General features: G+C 54.0%; 1 protein-coding gene across 1 annotated transcript in view; it reads right to left on the minus strand.

Annotated features, from left to right (window-relative positions):
• P4HTM (prolyl 4-hydroxylase, transmembrane) overlaps nucleotides 1–23,563 on the minus strand; it is a 212,253-nt gene that overhangs the window by 100,003 nt on the left and 88,687 nt on the right. The window contains exon 3 of the mRNA XM_085624351.1: nucleotides 2,211–2,401. Within this exon, the coding sequence (XP_085480477.1) occupies nucleotides 2,211–2,401 (191 nt within the window). The remainder of the gene's footprint in view (nucleotides 1–2,210; nucleotides 2,402–23,563) is intronic.

Below are 23,563 nucleotides of genomic sequence, written 5' to 3' on the forward strand. Positions count from 1 at the left end.
TCCAACAGAGAAGCAAAAGTGGGCGAGGGGGCCAGCGACAAGGAGAAAGGAGTAGCAGGAGGTAAACAGATAAGAATGTCAACAAAACGATAGAACTAGACCCAAGTGTGGCTAGAGAATGAGCAGTGAGTAGAAGAATGACGTGACTGTGATATATATGCATTTAATGTCGATCCACACCCAGACACTGATTGTATCCTCATAACAAGCGGCAACGTAGATGGTCTCATGGAGGAGCCGGGGCTTTAGGTCTGTTGACAAAGCAAGATTAAGCAACATAGGGGTGGGTGGGGGATTGAGATAATGCCAGTGCCCGGGTTAAAGTGAAAGCAGGCGTCCATGTGCTGCCTGCAGTAAAGAACAAGCACTGGCCGCGCGAGAACAAGCATCGCGGCACTGGCGCTTTACTTTGAACATTAAAAGTAAAGCACGGGTGCCGCGATTATAGCAAAAGTAAAGAAAGAGATGTTTTTTTTCTATTTCTTTACTTTTGTGAAAGTGAAAGTCATCACGGTTCTAATGACCCGTGAAAGACTGGCGGCCGGCTGCGCGCATGCACGCTCGCGTGTACGCAAGCGCTAGGCCAGCCAGCAGAACTTTGAAAACTCATCTACAAAATCTCTCTCCGAGCAGCGCATGCGCGCTGACTCAGCGAGACCTAAAAACATATATGGGATAAGCGTAGGGGAGAGAAGCTCCCCTCTCTTAAAGTCAGCCTGGTTTTAGATGTTACCACCTCCCCTAGTATGACAGAACTGTAGCAGGCCGCGTCACCGGTCCCAATCTGTTAACATGACGAAGGCTGTTTCTACAGGAGTGAGTCCCATAGTCACAAGTTTACTGTGACTCCCCACTGAGGTGTGGGTCAGGGTAAAAAACGGCTGCCTCGTTCATGAAGCAATCCACCTGATCAATCCAAAATATAGCGCCAATCTGCTAAAATCTTGGGTGGGCAGCGCCTGGAAACGCCGGCTCGAATACCTCAAAAGTCCTGCAACAAATTGCTGGCCTTCTGCCCACCCATTCCTGCCTTCTCCCTTTTATGAAATCCTTACAAAATATTTCAAGGCTCCTATATTTGTTTATTGCGCAACTGTACTTCTGATAAGTGTTGTCTGCAAAGTGCGCTCATAATATAGAGGAGCTATACGAAACAGACATGTTTACAAATCAAAATGTAACGAGTAACTGGGAAACCTAACCTGCAGTGTGCACAGCAAGTACAGAGACAGAACCAAACATGCACATGTTTCTCTACCTTGAATAGGAGTGAGTTATTGACTAAGCCCCTTGTATGGCAAAAACAACTTCTAGGCGCTTCAAGGTGCACCGTTGAAACTATATTTTCACAGTCAATGGGCCAAAGACACCACCAGAGTCCTGGCTGTGATATAGAACAATTGGCAGGAAGATTCACACAGAAACTCAGATTCAAGCCCGTGCAAAGCTTAGGAAATTACAAAACTGGGAGACGGGGTTACTCTCAAACTACAATCTGAAAACAGAGTGCGAGTATAAACTTGAGGGAAGGAGAATGAGATCATATGTGGTATGCCTGCCCCACTTCTATCCGAAGGTACCTATTAGGAGGTAAAGTGATTTTCCGTGAAACTCAATCCAGTGCAGGGCTGAACAGCGCAATCTGTACATCTGGGCCAGTGAGTGAAATAAAGATGGTAGCGGCCCCACCCCCTGGATGCCGTCAAGGCCCGAGACACAAACGGTGCGAGCACCAGCATGTATCAGTGTCGTGACATCACAAGCTTCACGTGCTGCGAAGCTGGCGCTTCAAGGTGTGTCAAACAGGGCTGGCACAGCTGCAACAGATCCAGGGCACTACAACCATCCCAAAAGTGCCAGTGCAAGTAAGCAAATGTGTCCAACTGCACCTGGCTTTGCAGGAAAAGACATCCTTGTGCCACTGCACCTGCTGCACTGATCCAAGCGACGTCCCCGAGGGTGGGTGGGTGTGTGATGTGTGGGGGCATAGACGTGAGACTGGCTGCAGAAGCGAGCTTTGGGGACCACCCAGTTATCTGCAAGAGACTGAAGTAACCAACTGTGATCATGAGTGTGAATAATGTATATAAAACTGTACTACGTGAAGCCCTTTACATTAACATGCCATTATTAATAAATATACCTCCCAAACGCTAACCCCCCACACTCTTTGGGCCCCTCTCCACCACACCCCACCCACAGCTCCACACCTCCTTCAGCTGCAGCTGTCCGTCCTGGTTGTGGTCCAGCAGGTTGAAGATGTCCGCCTGGCTAATCTCGATTTTCTCCATGGCTTCCTCGTACTCGTCCGTGGGAAGGATTTGACTTTTCTGCAGTCCCTTCAGCTGGGCTAAGTGAATCAACAGCTTGCATTCCTCCTCGCTCAGGAAGTGCGGAATCTCTGCAAGAAAAAACGAGAATGGGGCCTATGAAAGGATGGCAGACCCTCTAGATGTGAGCGGAGGAACTCGGTCCACTGACGTTCCCATCAAACAGTATCTGTCTCGCTACGTTTGCCTTTTTGCTCCCCTCTAATTTGGAATTTCATGCAAATTATACTGATATTACTGGAATATTACATAGCATTACGTACCCCGCTGTACATAATAAGGATGCAGAGCGTCCTTATAATGTACATTATAACATTATATAATTTTAACAGGCACACATCGTTTTGATCGCATCGCTGTTGAGAAATATATATGTATATCCATATAAATTCATATGTATGCACTACAAAGATATGCTTAGATATATCACACTAACAAGAGGCCTGGAGCTCCAAAGGGCTTCCTAGCCGACCTTGCCTGGACAAGCTTCAACAGCTATTCTAAACCACCTTAGAGGTCACTTTGCTTGTCCTGACTTCACGATAGTTCTTAATCTGGTTGTGCAAGTTGCTTACGCAGCGCCGAGCCAGGTTTCTGGTCAGCCCAAATCTAGCTGTTTATAATTGGCATGGTGCAGATCTTGCACATCCCTGTTAGCCATATTTGGCTTGGTGCCTTATTCTAGTTCCGCTGACATGGCAGTACTAAAATGTATATAACACCCAGAAACCAGTCACGCTGGGAAAAAGCAGTCTGAGAGCCCCTAAGGCAGGAGACCTGACTTCTTCCTTGCTGATTAGAAATGATGCATGCATTTGGTACCAATAAAATACTTTTCGCTCTGTTTCTGAGCAAACCTGCTATGTCCGGTGAGTTTCATTCATTTGCTCCTGGGAGGGTGGCAGTATTTCCCTATCAATCTCCCCATCACTCAGAGCCCTCGACTGGCTCCCAGTTGAAGCTAGGATTCAACTGAAGGTTGCATGCACAACTCATAAAGTTCTACACGATTCAGCTATCAGGAGGCAGGTTTTCTAGAAGTGCTAAAACCCTAATAGTACTACCAGCCATATTAAAAAAAAAAAAGGAAAACACACGGCCGCACTTTCACCGGGTCTGCCCCAAAATATGGAATCCCTGCCACCCTCAACGAGAGCAATTACCTCCTTCAGACTTTTCAAGAACGAAGTCAAAGCCTTACTTTCTTCTAGAAAAACAAGTTTCTTAGGAGAACTCTTGAATCTGCTTTGTATCTTATTCGACACTGGATTCTACTGTTTTATGACTTGCTCTTTGAATGCTACAATGAGAACACTTTTGAAACTGTCATTCAACCTATTTGATATGGTATATGATTGTTTTATAAAGGGATCCACCCTTATGGGAAAGTATAGAAGTGTTCCTCCAGACTATGTGTGTCTCCTACAATGGTGGAAAGCACACAGCTTTGTTTAAATACCCCTCACCCACCAAAAGGACCCTTGGTGGCGTGTACCTATAGTCACATAAATATCAAGGTTACCTCCTCACCAGGACACTGCCGCGCTACCACCGCCCCTTCCCTCCCGTTTTGAAGGCTCATGTGGCATTATCTGGGCGATGTAAGAAATCCATTCACCAATATACCTACTGGGGTATAGTATACTGTGCATGAAGAATTTATGTGCACCACTTAGTTAGGACTATATGTAAATACACAGTTGTTTTGACTTGAGTGTAGAAAGGATCTCTTCTAGTTCCTGATGAGAAGCCAGAGGATGGATTCGAAATATGTTGACACAGGAGACACTGCTCATTAAAGGATAGTATCTCCATCTTATTCCCCACTTTTAACGATACCAGCTCAAAGGAACATTAAAATGTATTTTTTCCACTGAGCCAGGTATTTTGAAATTTTTCACCATTCACTATTCACTCACTTCTGACCTACTCACACTCCTACATCACATAGTATTGTTTTTCAAAATCAGTGCTCCCACGTAGTTGTAGGTCGCAGCACGACCCGTCCCGCAGCGGGCGGGAAGACCCCGATGATGAAGCATGCCACCCAGGGTCCTTTTGGTGGGTGAGGGGTATTTAAACAAAGCTATGTGCTTCCTACCATTGTAGGAGACACACGTAGTCTGGAGGAACACTTCTATACTTTCCCACAAGGGTGGATCCCTTTGTTTTTTGACAATATAACTTGAGGCGGACGTATCCACCTCTTATGCTCTTTTGAGCATTATCTCTTCACTCCCTTCTTGTGTTACTTTGATATGATTGTTTTATACCTTGCACTTCGAAATCTATATACAGCGTATCTTACTGTCATGTGTCTTTACTGTACTGCAACCCCTCATAAGCTCTCTTCGTACAGCGCTCTGACACCGTGATGGTCATGTTTGCGCTTTATCAAACACTATAAATAAAATAAATGAGGATATCACAAGTCACAGAGGAGTTTCATGCCCATATAGAGGAATGAGAAGGAAGGCTGTAGGTCATGTATAAAGTCATGGAATGCTGCAGCAACTTGCAATATCTTTTAACATACGTCAGAGTATTTTATTCCTTATAGTACATTGTCACAAGTCGGCCTCCCCACAAACCATTTATAGCCTTGGTGTCTTGCTCTTGCATATGGAAGCGATAGTACGTTTGCAGACATGTAGAATTAACATTAAAATATGTAGTGCCAAATTAAACACACCAAGAGGCTGTTAGCAGTTTGCTGAAAAAAGATATTAGAATCAGTTTAATGTAAATCATATTTAAAAAAAATCATTATTCAGGTGACTAGAGATGCTACAAATCGACTGTAATAAGGAAATTAGGGACCAGTTTTCTTGCAGGGATTGTGGAATCACATGTATTAGAGTTTTATTTTTTTACTCTCATAGCAAAGAAGTCTGACCACCTCCCCCCATTGAAAAAGATCTTCATGGCTTTCCCATGAAGCACCTGTAAAATGGCCTCGACCATGCACAAACAGGCTGATCTGTGACCTGAGCAATGAAGTAAAATCAGGAGAGGCAAAAGAGATACCAGAAGCAAACCCGCCTTCACCCAGAAATCCCTCAAACCCCCAGCAGCCAGCTGTCTCTCGTCAGATCCTGACATAATGGACTCTTCTATATGAAAACATCCCACTGAACCCTAACCCGACACCTTCCCAAAAAACAAAGACTCAACTCCTCTCCATGGCCAGCTTCCCAGATGTGTTTGCTCCAATGTTCAATGCATCTCCCACATCTTTCTAGGTCTTGTGGAATGCTAGTTCTTGCTATTGTTACTGGTCGCACATGGCTAGGTCTGCGCTAACATAATTCACTATCAACCAGTTATCACTGATCTACCTAAAGAATACAAGGAGACTCGCAGCTTCAGAACAGTATCAGTTCCTTGAGTCCCTGTTTGAAGGGGACCAGGCCTGGCAGTGTGGGCAGGACTGTTCCTATCGTCCCATCGCATATGGCTAGTCTCTGCCTAGAGTGGCACAGTGGTTTATAAACTATGGACTGGAATGCTGCCTGGTTGACAGCCAGGGCAGGAACCCTGAGCACTGGCCACCAGTCCATGGGGCAGGAACCCTGAGCACTGGCCATCAGTCCACGTTGCACAGGGCAGGAACCCTGAGCACTGGCCAGCAGTACATGGTTCACAGGGCATGAACCTTGGACACTGGCCATCAGTCCACAGGGCAGGAACCCTGAGCACTGCACTAGCCAACCGTCCACGTTTAACAGGGCAGGAACCCTGAGCACTGGCCAGCAGTACATGGTTCACAGGGCATAAACCTTGGACACTGGCCATCAGTCCACAGGACAGGAACCCTGAGCACTGCACTAGCCATCAGTCCACGTTTAAGAGGGCAGGAACCCTGAGCACTGGCCAGCAGTACATGGTTCACAGGGCAGGGACCCTGGACACTGGCCATCAGTACACAGTTCACAGGGCAGGAACGCTGAGCATTCGCCATCAGTCCACGTTTAACAGGGCAGGAACCCTGAGCACTGGCCATCAGTACACAGAGTAGGAACCTTGAGCACTGGCCATCAGTACACAGTTCACAGGGCAGGAACGCTGAGCATTCGCTATCAGTCCACGGGGCAGGAACCCAGAGCACTGGCCATCAGTCCACTTTTAACAGGGCAGGAACCTTGAGCACTGTCCACCAGTACATGGTTCACAGGGAGGATCCCTGAACACTGGCAATCACTCCACAGGGCAAGAACACTGAGCACTGGCCATCAGTCCACAGGGCAGGAACCCTGAGCAATGGCCATCAGTCTACGGGGCAGGGACCATGAGCATGGTCCATCAGTACACGGAACACAGGGCAGGAACCCTGAGCACTGACCATCAGTCCACGGGGCAGAAACACGGAGCACTGGCCATTCCTTCACAGAGCAGCAACCCTGAGCAGTGGCCATTAGTCAACAGGGCAGGAACCCTAAGCACTGGCCATCAGTACACGGTTCACAGGGCAGGAACCCTGAACACTGTTCATCAGTCCACGGTTCAAGGGGCAGAAACACAGAGCACTGGCAATCCGTTCACAGAGCAGGAACCCTGATCACTAGCCATCGGTCCACAGGGCAGGAACCCTGGCAATAGCCATCAGTCTATGGGGCAGGGACCATGAACACTGGCAATCATTCCAAAGAGCAGGAATCCTGAGCACTGGTTATCAGTCCACGGTTCACGGGGCAGGAACCTTGAGCACTGGCAATCAGTCCACAGAGCAGGAACCCTGAGAACTGGCCATCATTTCATGGGGCAGGAACCCTGAGCACTGGTAATCAGTCTACGGGCAGGAATCCGGAGCACTGGCCATCAGTACACGGTTCACAGGGCAGGAACCCTAAGCACTGGTCATCAGTCCACAGAGCAAGAACCCTGAACACTGGCCATCAGTCCACAGGGCAGGAACTCCAAGCACTGGCCATCAGTCCACAGGGCAGGAACTCTGAGCACTGGCCATCCGCACATGGGGCAAGGACCCTGAGCACTGGCAATCAGTCCACAGAGCAGGAACCCTGAGAACTGGCCATCATTGCATGGGGCAGGAACCCTGAGCACTGGTAATCAGTCTACGGGCAGGAATCCGGAGTACTGGCCATCAGTACATGGTTTACAGGGCAGGAACCCTAAGCACTGGCCATCAGTCCCCAGGGCAGGAATCCTGAGCACTGGCCATCAGTTCACAGGACCGGAACCCTGAACACTGGACATCACTCCACGGTTTAAGGGGCTGAGACCCTGAGCACTGGCCATCAGTCCATGGGGCAAGAACCCTGAGCATTGGCCATCAGTTCAAAGGACCGGAACCCTGAACACTGGACATCAGTCCATGGGGCAAGAACCCTGAGCATTGGCCATCAGTTCACAGGACCGGAACCCTGAACACTGGACATCACTCCACGGGGCAGAAACCCTGAGCATTGGCCATCAGTTCACAGGTCCGAAACCCTGAGCACTGGTCATCAGTCCACAGAGCAGGAACCCTGAGCACGAGCCATCAGCCCACGGTTTAAGGGGCTGAGACCCTGAGCACTGGCCATCAGTCCATGGGGCAAAAACCCTGAGCATTGGCCATCAGTTCAAAGGACCGGAACCCTGAACACTGGACATCAGTCCATGGGGCAAGAACCCTGAGCATTGGCCATCAGTTCACAGGACCGGAACCCTGAACACTGGACATCAGTCCACGGGGCAGAAACCCTGAGCATTGGCCGTCAGTTCACAGGTCCGGAAGCCTGAACACTGGTCATCAGTCCACAGAGCAGGAACTCTGAGCACTGGCCATCAGCCCACAATTTAAGGGGCTGAGACCCTGAGCACTGGCCATCAGTTCACAGGACCGGAACCCTGAACACTGGGCATCAGTCCATGGGGCAGGAACCCTGAAGACTCTCCATCAGTCCATGGAGCAAGGACCCTGAGCATTGGCTATCAGTCCAAAGGACAGGAACGCTGAGCAAAGGCCTACCGTCCACGGGGCAGGAACCCTGAGCACTGGCTGTCCACAGGGCAGGAGCCCTGAGCACTAGCGATCAGTCCATGGTGCAGGAATTCTGAGCACAGGCCATCAATCCATGGGGCAGGAACCCTGAGCACTAGCCAGCAGTCCACGGGGCAGGAACCCGAGCACTAGCCATCAGCCTACAGTTCACAGGGCAGGAACCCTAACGGGGCAGAAACCCTGAAGACTGTCCATCAGTCCATGGAGCAGGGACCCTGAGCATTGGCCATCAGTCCACTGTTAACGGGGCAGGAACCCCGAGTACTGGCCATCAGCCACGCAGCCGGAACCCTGACCACTGGGCATTAGTCCACCAGTCCACGGGGAAGGAACCTTGAGCACTGGCTGTCCAAGAGGCAGGAACCCTGAGCACTGGCCATCAGTCTGCAAGGCAGGTACCCTGCGCACTGGCCATCAGTATATGGGGCAGAAACTCTGAGCACTGGTTATCAGTCCACGGGTCAGAAACCCTGAGCACTGGCTGTCCACAGGGCAGGAGCCCTGAGCACTAGTGATCAGTCCATGGTGCAGGAATTCTGGGCACATGCCATCAATCCATGGGGCAGGAACCCTGAGCACTAGACATCAGTCCACGGGGCAGGAACCCTGAGCACTAGCCATCAGCCTACAGTTCACAGGACTGCAACCCTGAGCACTGGCCATCAGTCTAGAGAGCAGGAACCCTAAGCACTGGCCATCAGCACACGGTTTAAGGGGCTGAGACCCTGAGCACTGGCCATCAGTCCATGGGGCAAGAACTCTGAGCACTGACCATCAGTCTACAGAGCAGGAACCCTGAGCACTGGCCATCAGCCCACGGTTTGATGGGCTGAGACCCTGAGCACTGGCCATCAGTCCATGGGGCAAGAACCGTGAGCATTGGCCATCAGTTCATAGGACCGGAACCCTGAACACTGGACATCAGACCACCGGGCAGAAACCCTGAGCATTGGCCATCAGTTCACAGGTCCGGAACCCTGAGCACTGGTCATTGTTAAAAAATGGGATCTCTGGTTGGCTAAGACTTGCGCCAAAGCCAGGCAGAGACCACCACTCTAGTCAGGGCAAGGGAGTTACACGCCAAAGATAACCCCTGCTCACCCCCTTGGTAGCTTGGCACGAGCAGTCAGGCTTATACCGGAAGCCATGTGTAAAGCATTTGCGCACGCACCCAGCAAAGACCTCCCAGGCACACTACAAAAGGAACTCCACACTAGGTTATATCAAAAATAGCCTTTGTATTCTTATAACCCAATAGAATAGTAAACACATATTATACATGGTGCCACCTGGCACTAGGTCACATCTACAAGGGATTATTTACACCTGACAGGGCCCAGTGGACCACTGTCAGAACCATCACAAAGCGAACTTAGTAAAAGTAATACACCTCATAACCGTACAACCAGTAACCACTGGTAATCACTGTACCATCAGCCTATAACATAAACTACATTACGCACAGTATCACATTAGGCACCAAACGCATTGTACACCCATAATCTCAACAGTCTAATATATTAGACCCTAACCTCCTAAGTATCACTAACATTAGGGGCATAAATCACAGTGGAGGATAACCTCCCTAGCATAAACCATAATATGCAAAACAACCTCCTAATCATAAACCACATTTAGAGGTATAACACAGGGTGCGTAAATCATACTATATCCATCACATTTCCTAGCACCACATAAATCATATTAGCACATAGTCTCGTAAGAAAGACCATAGTAGAGGGGGGGCGTGGCTAGTAGCCGATAAGAATGGTCGCAGCCTAGCGAGGCTCTTGGCCTCCTGCCCGATTCTCAATCATCCTGTCAACACTTGGGAACCCCGAAGAAAACCGGGGGGGTCCCAGGAGACACCTTGGGCCCGGCTCTGGTCTGGATTGAGCCCCGGCGATCGAGCTGCTGCGGAGAGGGGAAGCGTTGCGGCGCTGGAGCTGGCGACCGCCCCGGACCCGGAGTAACAGAACCCACTGAAGCGCTTTGGGGGCCGCGGACGAGGTGGCGCCCTGGGTCAGAGTGGGGGAGCGCGGCTGCGGTGCAGATCACCAGAGCGCCGGCCGTTGGTGAGACTGGCCGGGCGTTCGGGACTGTCGGGACGGGGCTCCTCCCCCCCACCTCTTCGGCTGCAACGGCGGCTGGTGGCCCTGGGCTGAGGGGTGCCGCGGGCTTGGGAGCCCGGAGCGGAGACTGCCTGCCCACCGCTGGGGATCGTCTGCCCGACCTGCGGGATTACGCCGCTCTACCGCGCTGAGGCGCTCCTGGGGATAGATCGTGGCTGACCGGGAAGGGCCGGCGAGGCGGCCATCTTTTGCTCCTCCTCCCCCACTGGAAATACTGCGGCCTGGAAGTCTCCTTGGCGCCGGCGGCTGGGGGCCTCCTGCTGTCCTGGGCCCTGCATCGCGGTGTGGGGGCGGAGTAGCCGGCGGGCCGGCACCGCTCGCCGCGGTGTACTGTGAACAGGCCGGGGCCCCGGGCTCCATTCGGGAGCGCCGCACGTGCCGCCGCGCCGCTGTGGCCATTCTCTGCTCCCCGAGAGGAGCCATCTGCAAAGCCGGCAGCGGCGGAATCCTGGGACTGCGCGGGACCCCTCTGAGGGACACGGCTCGACATAGGGCGCCATGGCTGGCCGCGATGCAGCCACGCGGGGGCGGAGGCCCTAGCGAAGTAGGGGCCCTGGGGGGCCGGACTGCAGCGGTGGAGTGAAGACGTGGAAGAGTTGGCTGGCCGACCCCACCGGGTGGCGTCCGTTGGGCGGCCCACAGTATCGGCGGCAGTGACATAACGCCCGCCACGGGACTCTGGAGGCAGTTGGCCCGAGCACTACGCATTGGCATGGGTAAGCCACGGGGGGGGGGGAGAGGCGACGGAGGCCCCGCCTCGGAGGCACCTGCGGGGGTCCCACAGAGCCCTACGGACCTACAACAGATGCAGGATCGCATCCTGGAGGCTATCGCGACCACGAAGGATGCCCTGCGTCAGGATATAGCGCAGGTGGCAACTGGGCTGGGACTCCTGCGAGCTGACCATGGCAAGCTCACGGACAGGGTTAAGATTGCGGAGTCCACCCTGAAAGACCTCATACCGGCGCAAAAATCTGTTGAGGGCCAACTAACGGAGGCACTGGATCGTATACATGCCCTGGAACGCAGGGCCGAGGACGCTGAAAACCGCAGCAGGCGCAACAACGTACGCCTGGTAGGCCTGCCGGTAAAAAAGGAGGGTACCGACATGGTGGGCTACCTGGATGGATGGCTGCGGTCAGTCGTGGCCCCGGAGGGCCTGTCGCCCTTCTTCACGTTGGAGCAGGCGCACCGGGTACCCGCCAGGCCCCCCAGACCAGGCCAACCGCCTCGCCCCGTGATCATCAAACTCCTGCACTACAAAGACCGGGACTGGCTGTTGCAGAGGGCCAGAGAAGCGGGTCCCTTCCAGGTGGAAAATAGCAGGGTCACGCTATTCCCGGACTACACTTTCGAGACCCAAAAGCTGCGCGCCTCCTTCGTGCCAATCAAAAAGGAGCTCCATTCCGAGGGCCTCCAGTACTCGCTGCTCTTCCCTGCCAGGCTCAGAGTGGTGGCAGATGGTCGCACGATGTTCTTCCTCACGGCGGAGGAGGCATGGGCCTGGTGGGACACCTACAGAGCGGCCGCGGCTGGGACCGGGGCAGGAGAGACTGAGGACCAGCAACGACAGCGACCGGTGAGGAAGTCGCAGCGGATCCGTGGGCGCAGGCGGGGGACCAGGAGACCGACTGACTCCCAGACGGAGGACGGCAGAAGAGCGGCCTTGCAGGCGGTGATGGATCTATCGGGAGCGGCGGTGGCTCCGTCGGGACGGGCTTCCGGCTCGGAGGACCCGGGCACGGACTCAGAGTCGGGACACTCGGACTCTAGCAGCACGAAGGGCCCGGTGGTCACGCCGCAGACCTCGGAGGACATATTAGAGGGCTGAGCGCCGAACAAGAGTCTCCTGCTGTGCGACGGCAGCCGGGGCTCGCCATTACAGACACCGGAGCAAGTTACAGTAAGATGGGACATTCGTGAGTTTCTGGAGTATTGTGGGGCGGGGGGGGGTGAGTCGCTGGATGGGATCTGGTGACTAGTTGACGCCCTACAGGGCCCATACGCCCCCCGTAGTGTAGACTGCGGACTAGTGGGTTTGTGAGAGCGTGGTTGCTCAAACATAGTTTGGATGGGAACAGCTTTTGTGAAGTTAGGTCCTGTTCTGGGGGGGTGGGGCCTGGAGTAGTTGGGGGGGGCTCAAGGCGCAGTGCAGGGGGGGGGAGTTAGGGATTGTGTTGAGGGGGGGAGGGAAGAGTGCCACCATATGCACCTGGGGACGGACTGATTGTGTTCAATGTCGTGCACTGTGGGACAATGGCTAATGCGGGATCGATAAAATGTGTGACTTGGAATGTGAGGGGGCTCCACTCCATGGCGAGACGGCACAAGGTACATGCTTACTTGGTTCGTAGGGGAGTGCAGATAGCGTTTCTACAGGAAACCCACCTCACGAAGAAGGAGGGCATAGCCCTGCAGCGTAAACTGTTCTACACCACGTACTCTGCCTTTGCTAGAGGGGTATTAATTTGGATACGGGCGGGCACTCCTTCCCAGGTAACCAAACACATAGCAGACCCGGAGGGCCGATACGTTGCAGTGGAGGGCAAACTCAGGGGCAGGCACATCGCTCTAGGAAGCATCTACGCGCCTAATGTGGATCAGGCGACCTATTTGGCGCGGCTCTCAGGGGCGCTGGCGGGCTACCTGGCGGGCCCAGTACTCCTAAGGGGGACTTCAATTCCATAGCTGACATTTCGCTAGACAGATCACATCCGCCGCTACCCGCGTCTCCGGTGCACCGATTGGCGAAAGCTAGAGTGGACTGGCAGAACAAGTGGGCTCTGACCGACGCTTGGCGCGCTCAGCACCCGGAAGAGAGGGACTATTCCTTCTACTCCGGCATCCATGACCTTCATGTGCGACTGGATGCCTTCCTATGCTCTCCGTCGGTTTTGCCCGCGGCGGCCAAGACGGAATATTTGACACGCACCATTTCCGATCATAACCCCCTGCTCCTAACCCTGAGTTGGATGAACGTAGTTTCCCAGATCCCGACGTGGCGACTGCGGCCGGACACGTTAGATGACCCGCCATTTCGAGAGTCGCTCGTTGAACAAATTGGGCACTACTTTGCAGTGAATGACGGCACAGCAACCTCTAGGGCTGCGGAATGGGATGCCTTTAAGATCGTGGTGAGGGGTCACTGAATAGGGAAATACGCGGGGGTTCGAAAGACCCTGCTGGATGACTTAGACAGAGCCGAACGCGAGTTGCAAGAGACTGAAGTGGCGCGCCCTGACCGACCCGAGTTGCAGGATAGGCTATGCGAGGAGCGGGAGGCAGTTGCGGTGGTGGTAGAGCGCCTACGCAGCTTTGATTACAGAACGTACCTAACTAAAACGCACGCCGAGGGGGATAAGGCTGGGACGCTGTTGGCCTGGTTGGCAAACCCCACTAGAAACAGTCAGCCCGTCCTGGCCTTGCGGGGCGGGGGGGGCCGCTTAGCCACTACGCAGCCGGCCATTTTGGACGATTTTCGAACTTATTACGTGCGCTTGTACAAGAGTGCATTGCTGGCACAGGATAACGAAGTGGAGGCCTACCTTGACGAGCTGCAGCTGCCGCGGCTGGACCGGGAGCATGCGGATGCCCTGGGTGGCCAAATAGAACTAGCGGAAATTAAGGGAGCCGTGAAGCGGATGGCCCGCAACAAAACCCCGGGTATGGACGGCCTGCCCATAGAATTTTATGGCCACTACTTGGAGCGGTTGGCCCCCCGGCTCCAAATTGTGTATAATGAGGCCAGGGACAGAGGACGTCTTCCGCGCTCCATGCGTGAGGCCATAATGCTCCCATTGCTAAAGCCACGCAGAGAAAGCACTGACCCTGCGTCCTACCGGCCCCTGTCAATGCTAATTACTGATTACAAAATCCTAAGCACCATATTGGCGACCAGGCTGCTGCGCCATATGCAGGAACTGATCCATACGGATCAGTCTGGGTTTATTCCCACCCGCAACACCACCCACAACATTCGGCGGTTGATCAGGCTTGTGAATGACCCGCCACCCGAGGCGCGGGCCCCCCTGGTGTTGTCGGTCGACATCGAAAAAGCGTTCGATAGCCTGGAGTGGGACTACCTGTTCAGGGTGATGCGGAGATTCGGCCTGGGTGACAACTATATCCACTGGACAAAAGTGCTATATTCTTCGGCGACGGCCCGAGTGAAAGTGGGCACGCTGGTGTCACGGCAATTTGAGGTGTGTCGCGGCACCAGGCAGGGGTGTGCGCTATCCCCCCTGCTGTTCGCGTTGGCGATAGAACCGCTGGCGGCCATGGCCAGAATGGGTAATCACTGCGGTGGGCTGGACTTCCGAGGGCACCGCCATTTTATATCACTATATGCGGACGACCTCGTCCTCTTTTTAGAGAATTCTGACAGTGCGGTGGAGGGGGCGGAGGGACTCCTGGAGCGCTTCGGCAGGGTGTCGGGCCTCAGGGTTAATTGGAATAAGACTTGTCTGTTCCCCCTGCGGAAAGAGGAGGTGCAGCCCCCCGCCTGCCAATTGATTAGGTGGTAGGCCTCGCTGTCTAGACTACCTGGGGGTGCACATATATCACGACGCCTCGGACCTGCTGGAGGGCAACATAGGGCGTTGCATCCGCGCCCTACAGGGAAGCATGTCTTTCTGGTCCACCCTGCCACTATCAGTAACGGGCCGCATATCACTACTAAAGATGATCGCCTTGCCCCGACTCTTATACTTCTTCCGAACACTCCCAGTGTGGGTTCCCGGAACGATTTTTAAGCACCTCAAGTCGTTGATAACATCATTCCTGTGGGACTCGGGCAGACGCAGAATAGCGCTAACGACATTGACTCGCCCGAAGGATGAGGGGGGCCTAGCGGTCCCGAGCTTCGAGCTCTATTACTTAGCCGCGCAACTGCAGTCATTCACACAGGAGGTAGCAAGAGTATACCGCGGCCCGGAGAGGGAGCGGGACGTTGGTACTCCCCGCCATGTCTTGGCTTATATCACCCTCCAGCAGAGGTTGACATTAGGGGACCTGACCCAGGAGGAGCGCACGTTCTGCCTCTGTTGGAACAGTTCGCAGAGACGAGCAGGAGTCAGACACCCATATGCGCCTGAAATCCCACTGGGCATGGTGACAGCACTCCCTCATGGGGGTGACTGGTCGAGGCTGCAGCTGTGGGAGGAGGCGGGCCTGCAGGTGTTGGGGGACCTGTACGAGGACGGCGCGCTGTCCCCGTTTCAATCGCTGCGGGATCGATACGACCTCCCGAGAGGGGACTTCCTCTTACATGCGGCAGTGGTGCGCGCCGTACAAGCACACTGGGGTGAGGGTTTAGTTGAGCCCGCGACAACGCAGGTGTGCCAATACACAATGATGTCAGCCGGCACATTTAAAGCAGTGACGTGCCTTTACTCACGGATGGTGAGGGAGGCCATTCAGCCCCTGACTGCGCTAAAAAACAAGTGGGAGTTAGACCTACAGGTGGACATCCCTGACACCACATGGGCACAATTGGTGCGCAGAGCCAGAAAAAGCACGAGAAATGCGAGATTTCAATTGATTCACTTCTACGTGCTCCATAGAGCATACCTCACCCCAGACAAAATAAGGAAATACTTCGGAGCTGCGGAAGCTGCATGCCCTAGATGTAACAGGGTGGGAGCAGACCTGATCCACATGTTGCGGACCTGCCCAAACCTGCAGGAGTACTGGGAGGGGGTCGGCAGCACGTTGAACGACGTAGCGGACAGAGTATTACAATACGACGCGGCCGTTTGCATACTCCACTGGTTCCCGCACACGCCCAAGAATAAAATATCCATCAAGTTCATAGACATGGGCCTTGTCCTTGCAAAGAGGGAGGTGACGAAGGGGTGGAAATCGAGGGCGGGTCCCACACACCGACGATGGCTGAACGAATTCCTCAAGTGGGCGGCTAGCGAGAGCACACTCAGATATCAGCTGGCTCACCGCAGACCGGATGACAGGGCACAGGCGGCGGCAATTGAGTGGGAACTGTTAGTGCAGGCCCTGCGGGATAGCCTGATCAGCGGGGAGGAGGACGCGACCTCTGACGTGGCAGACGGAGTTGTGTCATCGGCCCCCCTGCCAAGCACACACGAGTAGGGATTACTGAACTTCTCCTGCTGCCTACTGCACACGTGGATGGTTCCTAACTGGGCGCAATGGGGGGGGGGGGGGGCACTGGGGAGGGGGAGGGGGAGGGCGGGGGATAGAATTGCATGGTTCAGGTTATATGGAAGCAGGATAACAGTCCACACATACCAGGGGGAGCGAGAGTGCAACACTCAAAAGCGGGCAGCGGGTCTCCCCACCGGAAGTTCGTCCTTTCTAGTATTGCTTCACTGTACCACATAAATGAGTGATGCCGCTCGGCCTCCGGGATGTGGGCAGTACGGCTGTGTATGTTGCACAACATATTGGTAACGGGCAGGATGGGAAACCCGCTTTACAAACATGTGCCCTGGTGGTTGTACTATACATTTGGTCCTGCAATAAAAACGGTTTGACAAAAAAAGAAAGACCATAGTAGAGGCATAAATCACATTAGAGCCTGGCGCCCTATTTACCTCACAGTCCCCTGGCCAACTGGCCATCTCAAAAGGGGCTCAAACACCCTGTGTCCAGAATGTCAGGGCTACTGCCTATGCAGCAAAATCCAATTGCGCTATGGCGCAGACCTAAACGTTGCAGCTGCCCACTACTTGCTGGGCAGCTGTGAAGATCAGGTGTGGGGCACTGGCACTGACTGTGCCCCGAGGACAATTATGCACAACGTTGCAGCTGCCCGCGCTGGTGCGGTGCAGCTGAGAATCACGGAAAGGGGCCCTGGCACATCTGTGCCTTCGGGGCCTCACTGGGGCTTTTAAATTAATTTTGCCTCCATAGAGTTGCAGCTGCCCTGTAGCAAAGTGCGGCAGCTGTAGAAAAATGGCCAACATGGGGAAGCACGGGCACCACTGGCACTCGGGACCCCCACTGGGGCCCTTAAACAAAATATGGCCCGTGCTGAAGCGCACTGGCGCTTAAAACAAAATCTGCCCCGATGGAGCGCACTGGCGCTTTAAAATAAACATTCCCACCGTTGGAGTGGCCCTCCGGGAGGCGGGCCGCTCGAGACCTGACACCAACACCGTGCCAGAAAAGCATCACCACATAGAGCCTTCATTCACCGGCTCCTCGTGGGACTCTGCGCTGCTCCCCATGGTCTCTGCTCTGCCCGGCTACACGGTGGCTGCACGCAGGGCTCCCTCTTCACCACGGGAGCCCCGTCTGGCATCGGTGGCCTCTCCTCTTCATCTGGGCCCCCTCCTGGGACTCTCTGGACATACGCGGGGCTCCCTCAACTCACGGGAGCCCCGCAAGGCATGGACAGTCTTCTGCGTCGCCTTTTCCCGGTCGGGGGGAGTGGGGGAGGCGGAAATGACGTCCACGAGGCCCCACCCCTGTTCCAGGCAGACGTGCCTGACTTCCGGTTTTCGCCCGGGCAGCAGCGGTGATTTTCTCAAAGTAGAACGCGGGATGGGCTCCCGCTAAGGCAGCATAAGGCGGGGTGGGCACCCGCCGTTAAAATAAACCAAGAATGTGGCAATACCGCGGGATAGGCACCCGCTAAAGCACACACACAGTGGGGTGGGCTCCTGCTCCTTTTAGCATCCCGGTGGGGGAATCCCCTCGTCGGGATTCCCTCGAAGGAAATTACTGCTCCGTGCTGCGGAGCCCACACGCTGCTTTCTGAATACAAATAAAGCGCTCTTTAAAATAAAAGCAAAAGCGCTCACAGGGCGCAGAGGGCAGCCCAAGGGTTTAAGCAAAAATGGTCTTCCCATTCCAGGGGGCAATGCAGGGCCCAGGTAGACAAACCCTCATGGTAGCCCCCCCTTGACCCCAGCAGCAGCATGCCCCTTCAGGAACAGCACCAAAGTACAGAACTGAACATTTGTTATGGGTCACAGTCCCTATATTTATATCAGTAAATCCCTTTGTGTCACAGCACAGGGCTTGGGGATATCAGTCAGAACTGGTTTAGGGGGGATTTGGAGCACTTTGTTTTGCCCAGCTCCTCTCCCCTTTGTCAGGTGGGGGCTCAGTGATCAGACACACCACAGGGGGCGGAGCCAACATTGTACTATGGAAGCACCATCCTATTCAGAGACAGGGGATTACTCCTCCCACCACTGTTCCTCCAGGTGTCCCATTCAGCCTAGCTGACTCACCCTGCCCCTCCTGGAGCCACCCACACCACTCAGCTCCTGTCAATCACAAGCCAGACATGCAATTCACATCAGGCAGGCAGGCACACAGAAATACCAACTTCTAAAAGTGGCATTTCTCCACCAGTCACCATAAATCTGCGCACACCATTGCGCAGCATTTATCCTCACGAGTTCGTACATACTAAACTCGACCTTGCACTCCTCTCATACCAGGAATTACCATGGACACACATATCCCCCATGCATTCCTATGGGAGGGCAGGCCAATCTCACCACACGCACCCAGAGAGCGCACGCACTTTACACTGGGCCACAGTGCTAACGTGCTCAGAGGCCTAAAACCACTACCACCATGTCAGAGCTTAAGGCAAAAAGTTCAGGGGTGAACCTGCTAAAAAGGGCCAAGTCCAACACAACCCCCTTCCAGCCAAAATGCAGGGCAGACCAATCACCACTGTGATGGGCTTCCCTGCTTGGGGAGATAGAATACGGACGCGGGCCCGCACTGCAGGGACACCCTCCGGTTCTACACCACTCTGAACCAATGTGGTTCCCTCTGGAAAATAAACTCTCAGGCCCAACTAGGCTTCCCCCATTGGTACTCCCTAGTTGTCCACAGCCAGGACCAGGCCCTCGGCCATCCAGATACCACTGGTCCTTGCCAATCCACAGAGTGGGTGGCGGTAACCCCTGGCATCCAATAGCCATTCTACACTCTCCCTCTCAGTGTAGTTCCAAACTACCACTGATCCTTCAACCTAGAGTCCGCACCCTCAGGCTGACCAGAGGTCACGGGCAAAGCGTCTCCTCACCCTACCTCTACTTCTGGGGTTGCGCACCCTCTCAGGGGAAGCACCCACCAGAACACAACCCTCCCACCAGTTCAGGACCTCTCTCCATCAACTGGTCTACCACCTGGGATCCACATTCAGCATATGCACCAGGGTCAGGGGCGAGGACTCCCTCCCTCTGCACCCCCTTCCAGAGTTCTGCACCCTTCCACTGTAGAGCAGGGTCCCTTCACTTAAGATGGGCCCCACCTGCTCTCAGGGTAGTACTACCACATTCAGCCCGGGACCCTAAAGATCCCGGCTAGGCCTGCACCACCCCTTCTGGGAAACACAGGGTCTCTTCACTTAAGATGGGCCCCACCTGTGTTCACAGGGGTACCCCTGGGAGGCAAACCATCCAGGACACTGATTACAGCCGCCCTACCGGCCAGGTCAGGAAACAAATGCTCCTGGCTTCCCAACCCAGGGACGCTACCCTTTGGTCAGATGCCCGGCAAACCAGGACTTCACAGGGAGCATGCACACCCCCCCCCGAGGGTGACACATAACTAATGTGTTGTGTGACAGTCTGCCTGGCGCAGATCTCACGACCTCCTGTCCATCTGACAGTGCGTGCAGATCCCCCAGGACAGAAGTGGCGTCACCATGGTCAATCATTGGCGACTCAGCCCTTCTGGCTGGCCCCTGATCCAGTGGTTCCCACTGGGGACTCTTTCCCCCTCTCACCCCGGACCTCTGCACCCTCCCAAGTGGATCGGTACTGCCAGACACCGGAACTGCTGGAGCTCTGCTTACAGACGCTCCACGTTCCACAGACACTAGGAGATCCTCCTCAAATGGTCTACAAGTACAGCCTAGGCTCCCAACCTGGTGTTCCCCTAAAGAACCACCCAGGCCCTGAGATGGGGTTTCGGGTACCTGGAGACACGCAGTCCCACTCACTCCTCCTCTGAGACAGGACGTGAGTCCCTACACCCCTCGCACTACACAGGGACCTAGCTGGGCTACTCTGAACCTCTCCCACCACTCTGGGCTGAAAGACACCTCAGCCACTCCTTTTGGAATCACTCTCAAATGCCTCTTCAGATCCTCTAACACGGGGAGATCCCCCACAAAGAACAGTCCAACAGGACAGACTAGGCTCCCAACGTGGTGTCCTTCTAAGAACCATCCAGTGTCGGAGACAGGTTGAGGCTCAGAATACGGCCCAGTCTCACACCTTCCTCGCAGGACATGATGTGAGGCCTTGCAACCTTCTCACTGTGAGGTCACCTAACTCTGAACCTCTTCCACCACTCTGGGTTGGAAGATACCTGCACCATTCCTCTAGGGTCACTCCCCCATGCAAGCTCCTTATATCAGAGAACTCACACCCGATCGTCCAGTGCAACACACCACTCATCCACACACACACCCCCATACCGGTGAGACAGTTCCTTACTGCCCCTGAATCTCAACCTGCACCCCTCTTACTGAGCACCAGGTACCATTCTCTGGGAACGGGACAGGGACTTCATGCACTGGACTCACTTCTGCTGCCACCACTGGATCCCACCCTTACTGATGAATCCAGACAACTCACACTGCACTTAGGGGATAATCTACCCTCCTGAGCTAGTTACTCCATGCCAATTAAGTCCCCACTGTAGGCCAACCCAAGAACCAGCAGACAGCACAGGGACAGTCACTCCTTCAGCATCAAGCCAACCCAAGAACCCGCATCATGGTCCAAGGGCAGTCCCTTCTTCAGCTTCAGGCGAACCCAATAGCAGTCTGCACAAGAGCAGTCACTCCTCCAGATTCTCCGGATTCTGTCCTTGGCAGGACACCCAACTCATAGTGCACAAGAAACACATTTCCAAAGAAATGACACTTAAAACAACTTAGACACAATAATCCCTATCCATGTGACTATCTAAAATACAGAGTTGTGTAATGCAGCCAGTTGTCGCTGTGGTACTGCGCAAACACAAGTCCTATCCTCACCGCTGACAACCAATGTTAGAAATGGGATCTTTGGTTGGCTAAGGCTTGCGCCAAAGCCAGGCAGTGACCACCACTCTAGTCAGGGCAAGGGAGTTACACGCCAAAGATAACCCCTGCTTACCCCCTTGGTAGCTTGCCACAAGCAGTCAGGCTTATCCCGGAGGCCATGTGTAAAGCATTTGCGCACGCACCCAGCAAAGACCTCCCAGGCACACTACAAAAGGAACTCCACACTAGGTTATATCAAAAATAGCCTTTGTAGTCTTATAACCCAATAGAATAGTAAACACATATTATACATGGTGCCACCTGGCACTAGGTCATATCTACAAGGGATTATTTACACCTGACAGGGCCCACCAGACCACTGTCAGAACCATCACAAAGTGAACTTAGTAAAAGTAATACATCTCATAACCGTACAACCAGTAACGACTGGTAATCACTGTACTTAGCAATAGCCTATAACATAAACTACATTACGCACAGTATCACATTAGGCTCCAAACGCATTGTACGCCCATAATCTCAACAGTCTAATATATTAGACCCTAACCTCCTACGTATCACTAACATTAGGGGCATAAATCACAGTGGGGGATAACCTCCCTAGCATAAACCATAATATGCAAAACAACCTCCTAATCATAAACCACATTTAGAGGTATAACACAGGGTGCGTAAATCATACTATATCCATCACATTTCCTAGCACCACATAAATCATATTAGCACATAGTCTCCTAAGAAAGACCATAGTAGAGGCATAAATCACATTAGGGCCTGGCGTCCTATTTACCTCACAGTCCCCCTGGCCAACTGGCCATCTCAAAAGGGGTTCAAATGCCCTGTGTCCAGAATGTCAGGGCTGCTGCCTATGCAGCGAAATCCAATTGCGCTATGGCGCAGACCTAAACACTGCAGCTGCCCATTACTTTCTGGGCAGCATTGAAGATCAAGTGTGGGGCACTGGCACTGACTGTGCCCGAGGACAATTATGCACAACGGTGCAGCTGCCCGCGCTGGTGCGGTGCAGCTGAGAATCACGGAAAGGGGCCCTGGCACATCTGTGCCTTCGGGGCCACACTGGGGCTTTTAAATTAACTGTGCCCCCATAGCATTGCAGCTGCCCTCTAGCAAAGTGCGGCAGCTGTAGAAAAATGGCCAACATGGCACCACTGGCCCTCGGGACCCCCACTGGGGCCCTTAAACAATATATGGCCCATGCTGGAGCGCACTGGCGCTTAAAACAAAATCTGCCCCGATGGAGCACACTGGCGCTTTAAAATAAACATTCCCACCGTTGGAGCGGCCCTCCTCAAGACCTGACACCAACACCGTGCCCGAAAAGCATCACCACATCGAGCCTTCACTCACCGGCTCCTTGTGGGACTCTGCGCTGCTCCCCACGGTCTCTGCTCTGCCTGGCTACACAGTGGCTGCACGCGGGGCTCCCTCTTCACCAGGGGAGCCCCGTCCGGCATCAGCGGTCTCTCCTCTTCACCTGGGCACCCTCCTGGGACTCTCTGGACATATGCGGGGCTCCCTCAACTCACGGGAGCCCTGCGAGGCATGGACAGTCTTCTTCGTCGCCATCTCCCGGTCGGGGGGGGGGGGGCGGAAATGACGTCCGCAAGGCCCCACCCCTGTCCCAGGCAGACGTGCCTGACTTCCAGTTTTCGCCCGGGCAGCAGCGGTGATTTTCTCAAAGTAGAACGCGGGGTGGGCTCCCGCTAAGGCAGCATAAGGCGGGGTGGGCACCCGCCGTTGAAATAAACCAAGAATGCGGCACTACCGCTGGATAGGCGCCCGCTAAAGCACACGCACAGCAGGGTGGGCTCCTGCTCTTTGTAGCAACCCAGTGGCGGAATCTCCACGTCCGGATTCCCTCGGAGGAAATTACGGCTCTGTGCTGCGTAGTCTACGCGCTCCTTGCTGAATACAAATAAAGCGCTCTTTAAAATAAAAGCAGAAGCGCTCACAGGGCGCAGAGGGCAGCCCAAGGGTCCAAGCAAAAATGGTCTTCCCAGTCCAGGGTGCAATGCAGGGCCCAGGTAGGCAAACCCTCATGGTAGCCCCCCCTTGGCGCCAGCAGCAGCAC

This window comes from Triturus cristatus, chromosome 9 (assembly GCF_964204655.1).
Source record: "Triturus cristatus chromosome 9, aTriCri1.1, whole genome shotgun sequence".
Taxonomy (NCBI): domain Eukaryota; kingdom Metazoa; phylum Chordata; class Amphibia; order Caudata; family Salamandridae; genus Triturus; species Triturus cristatus.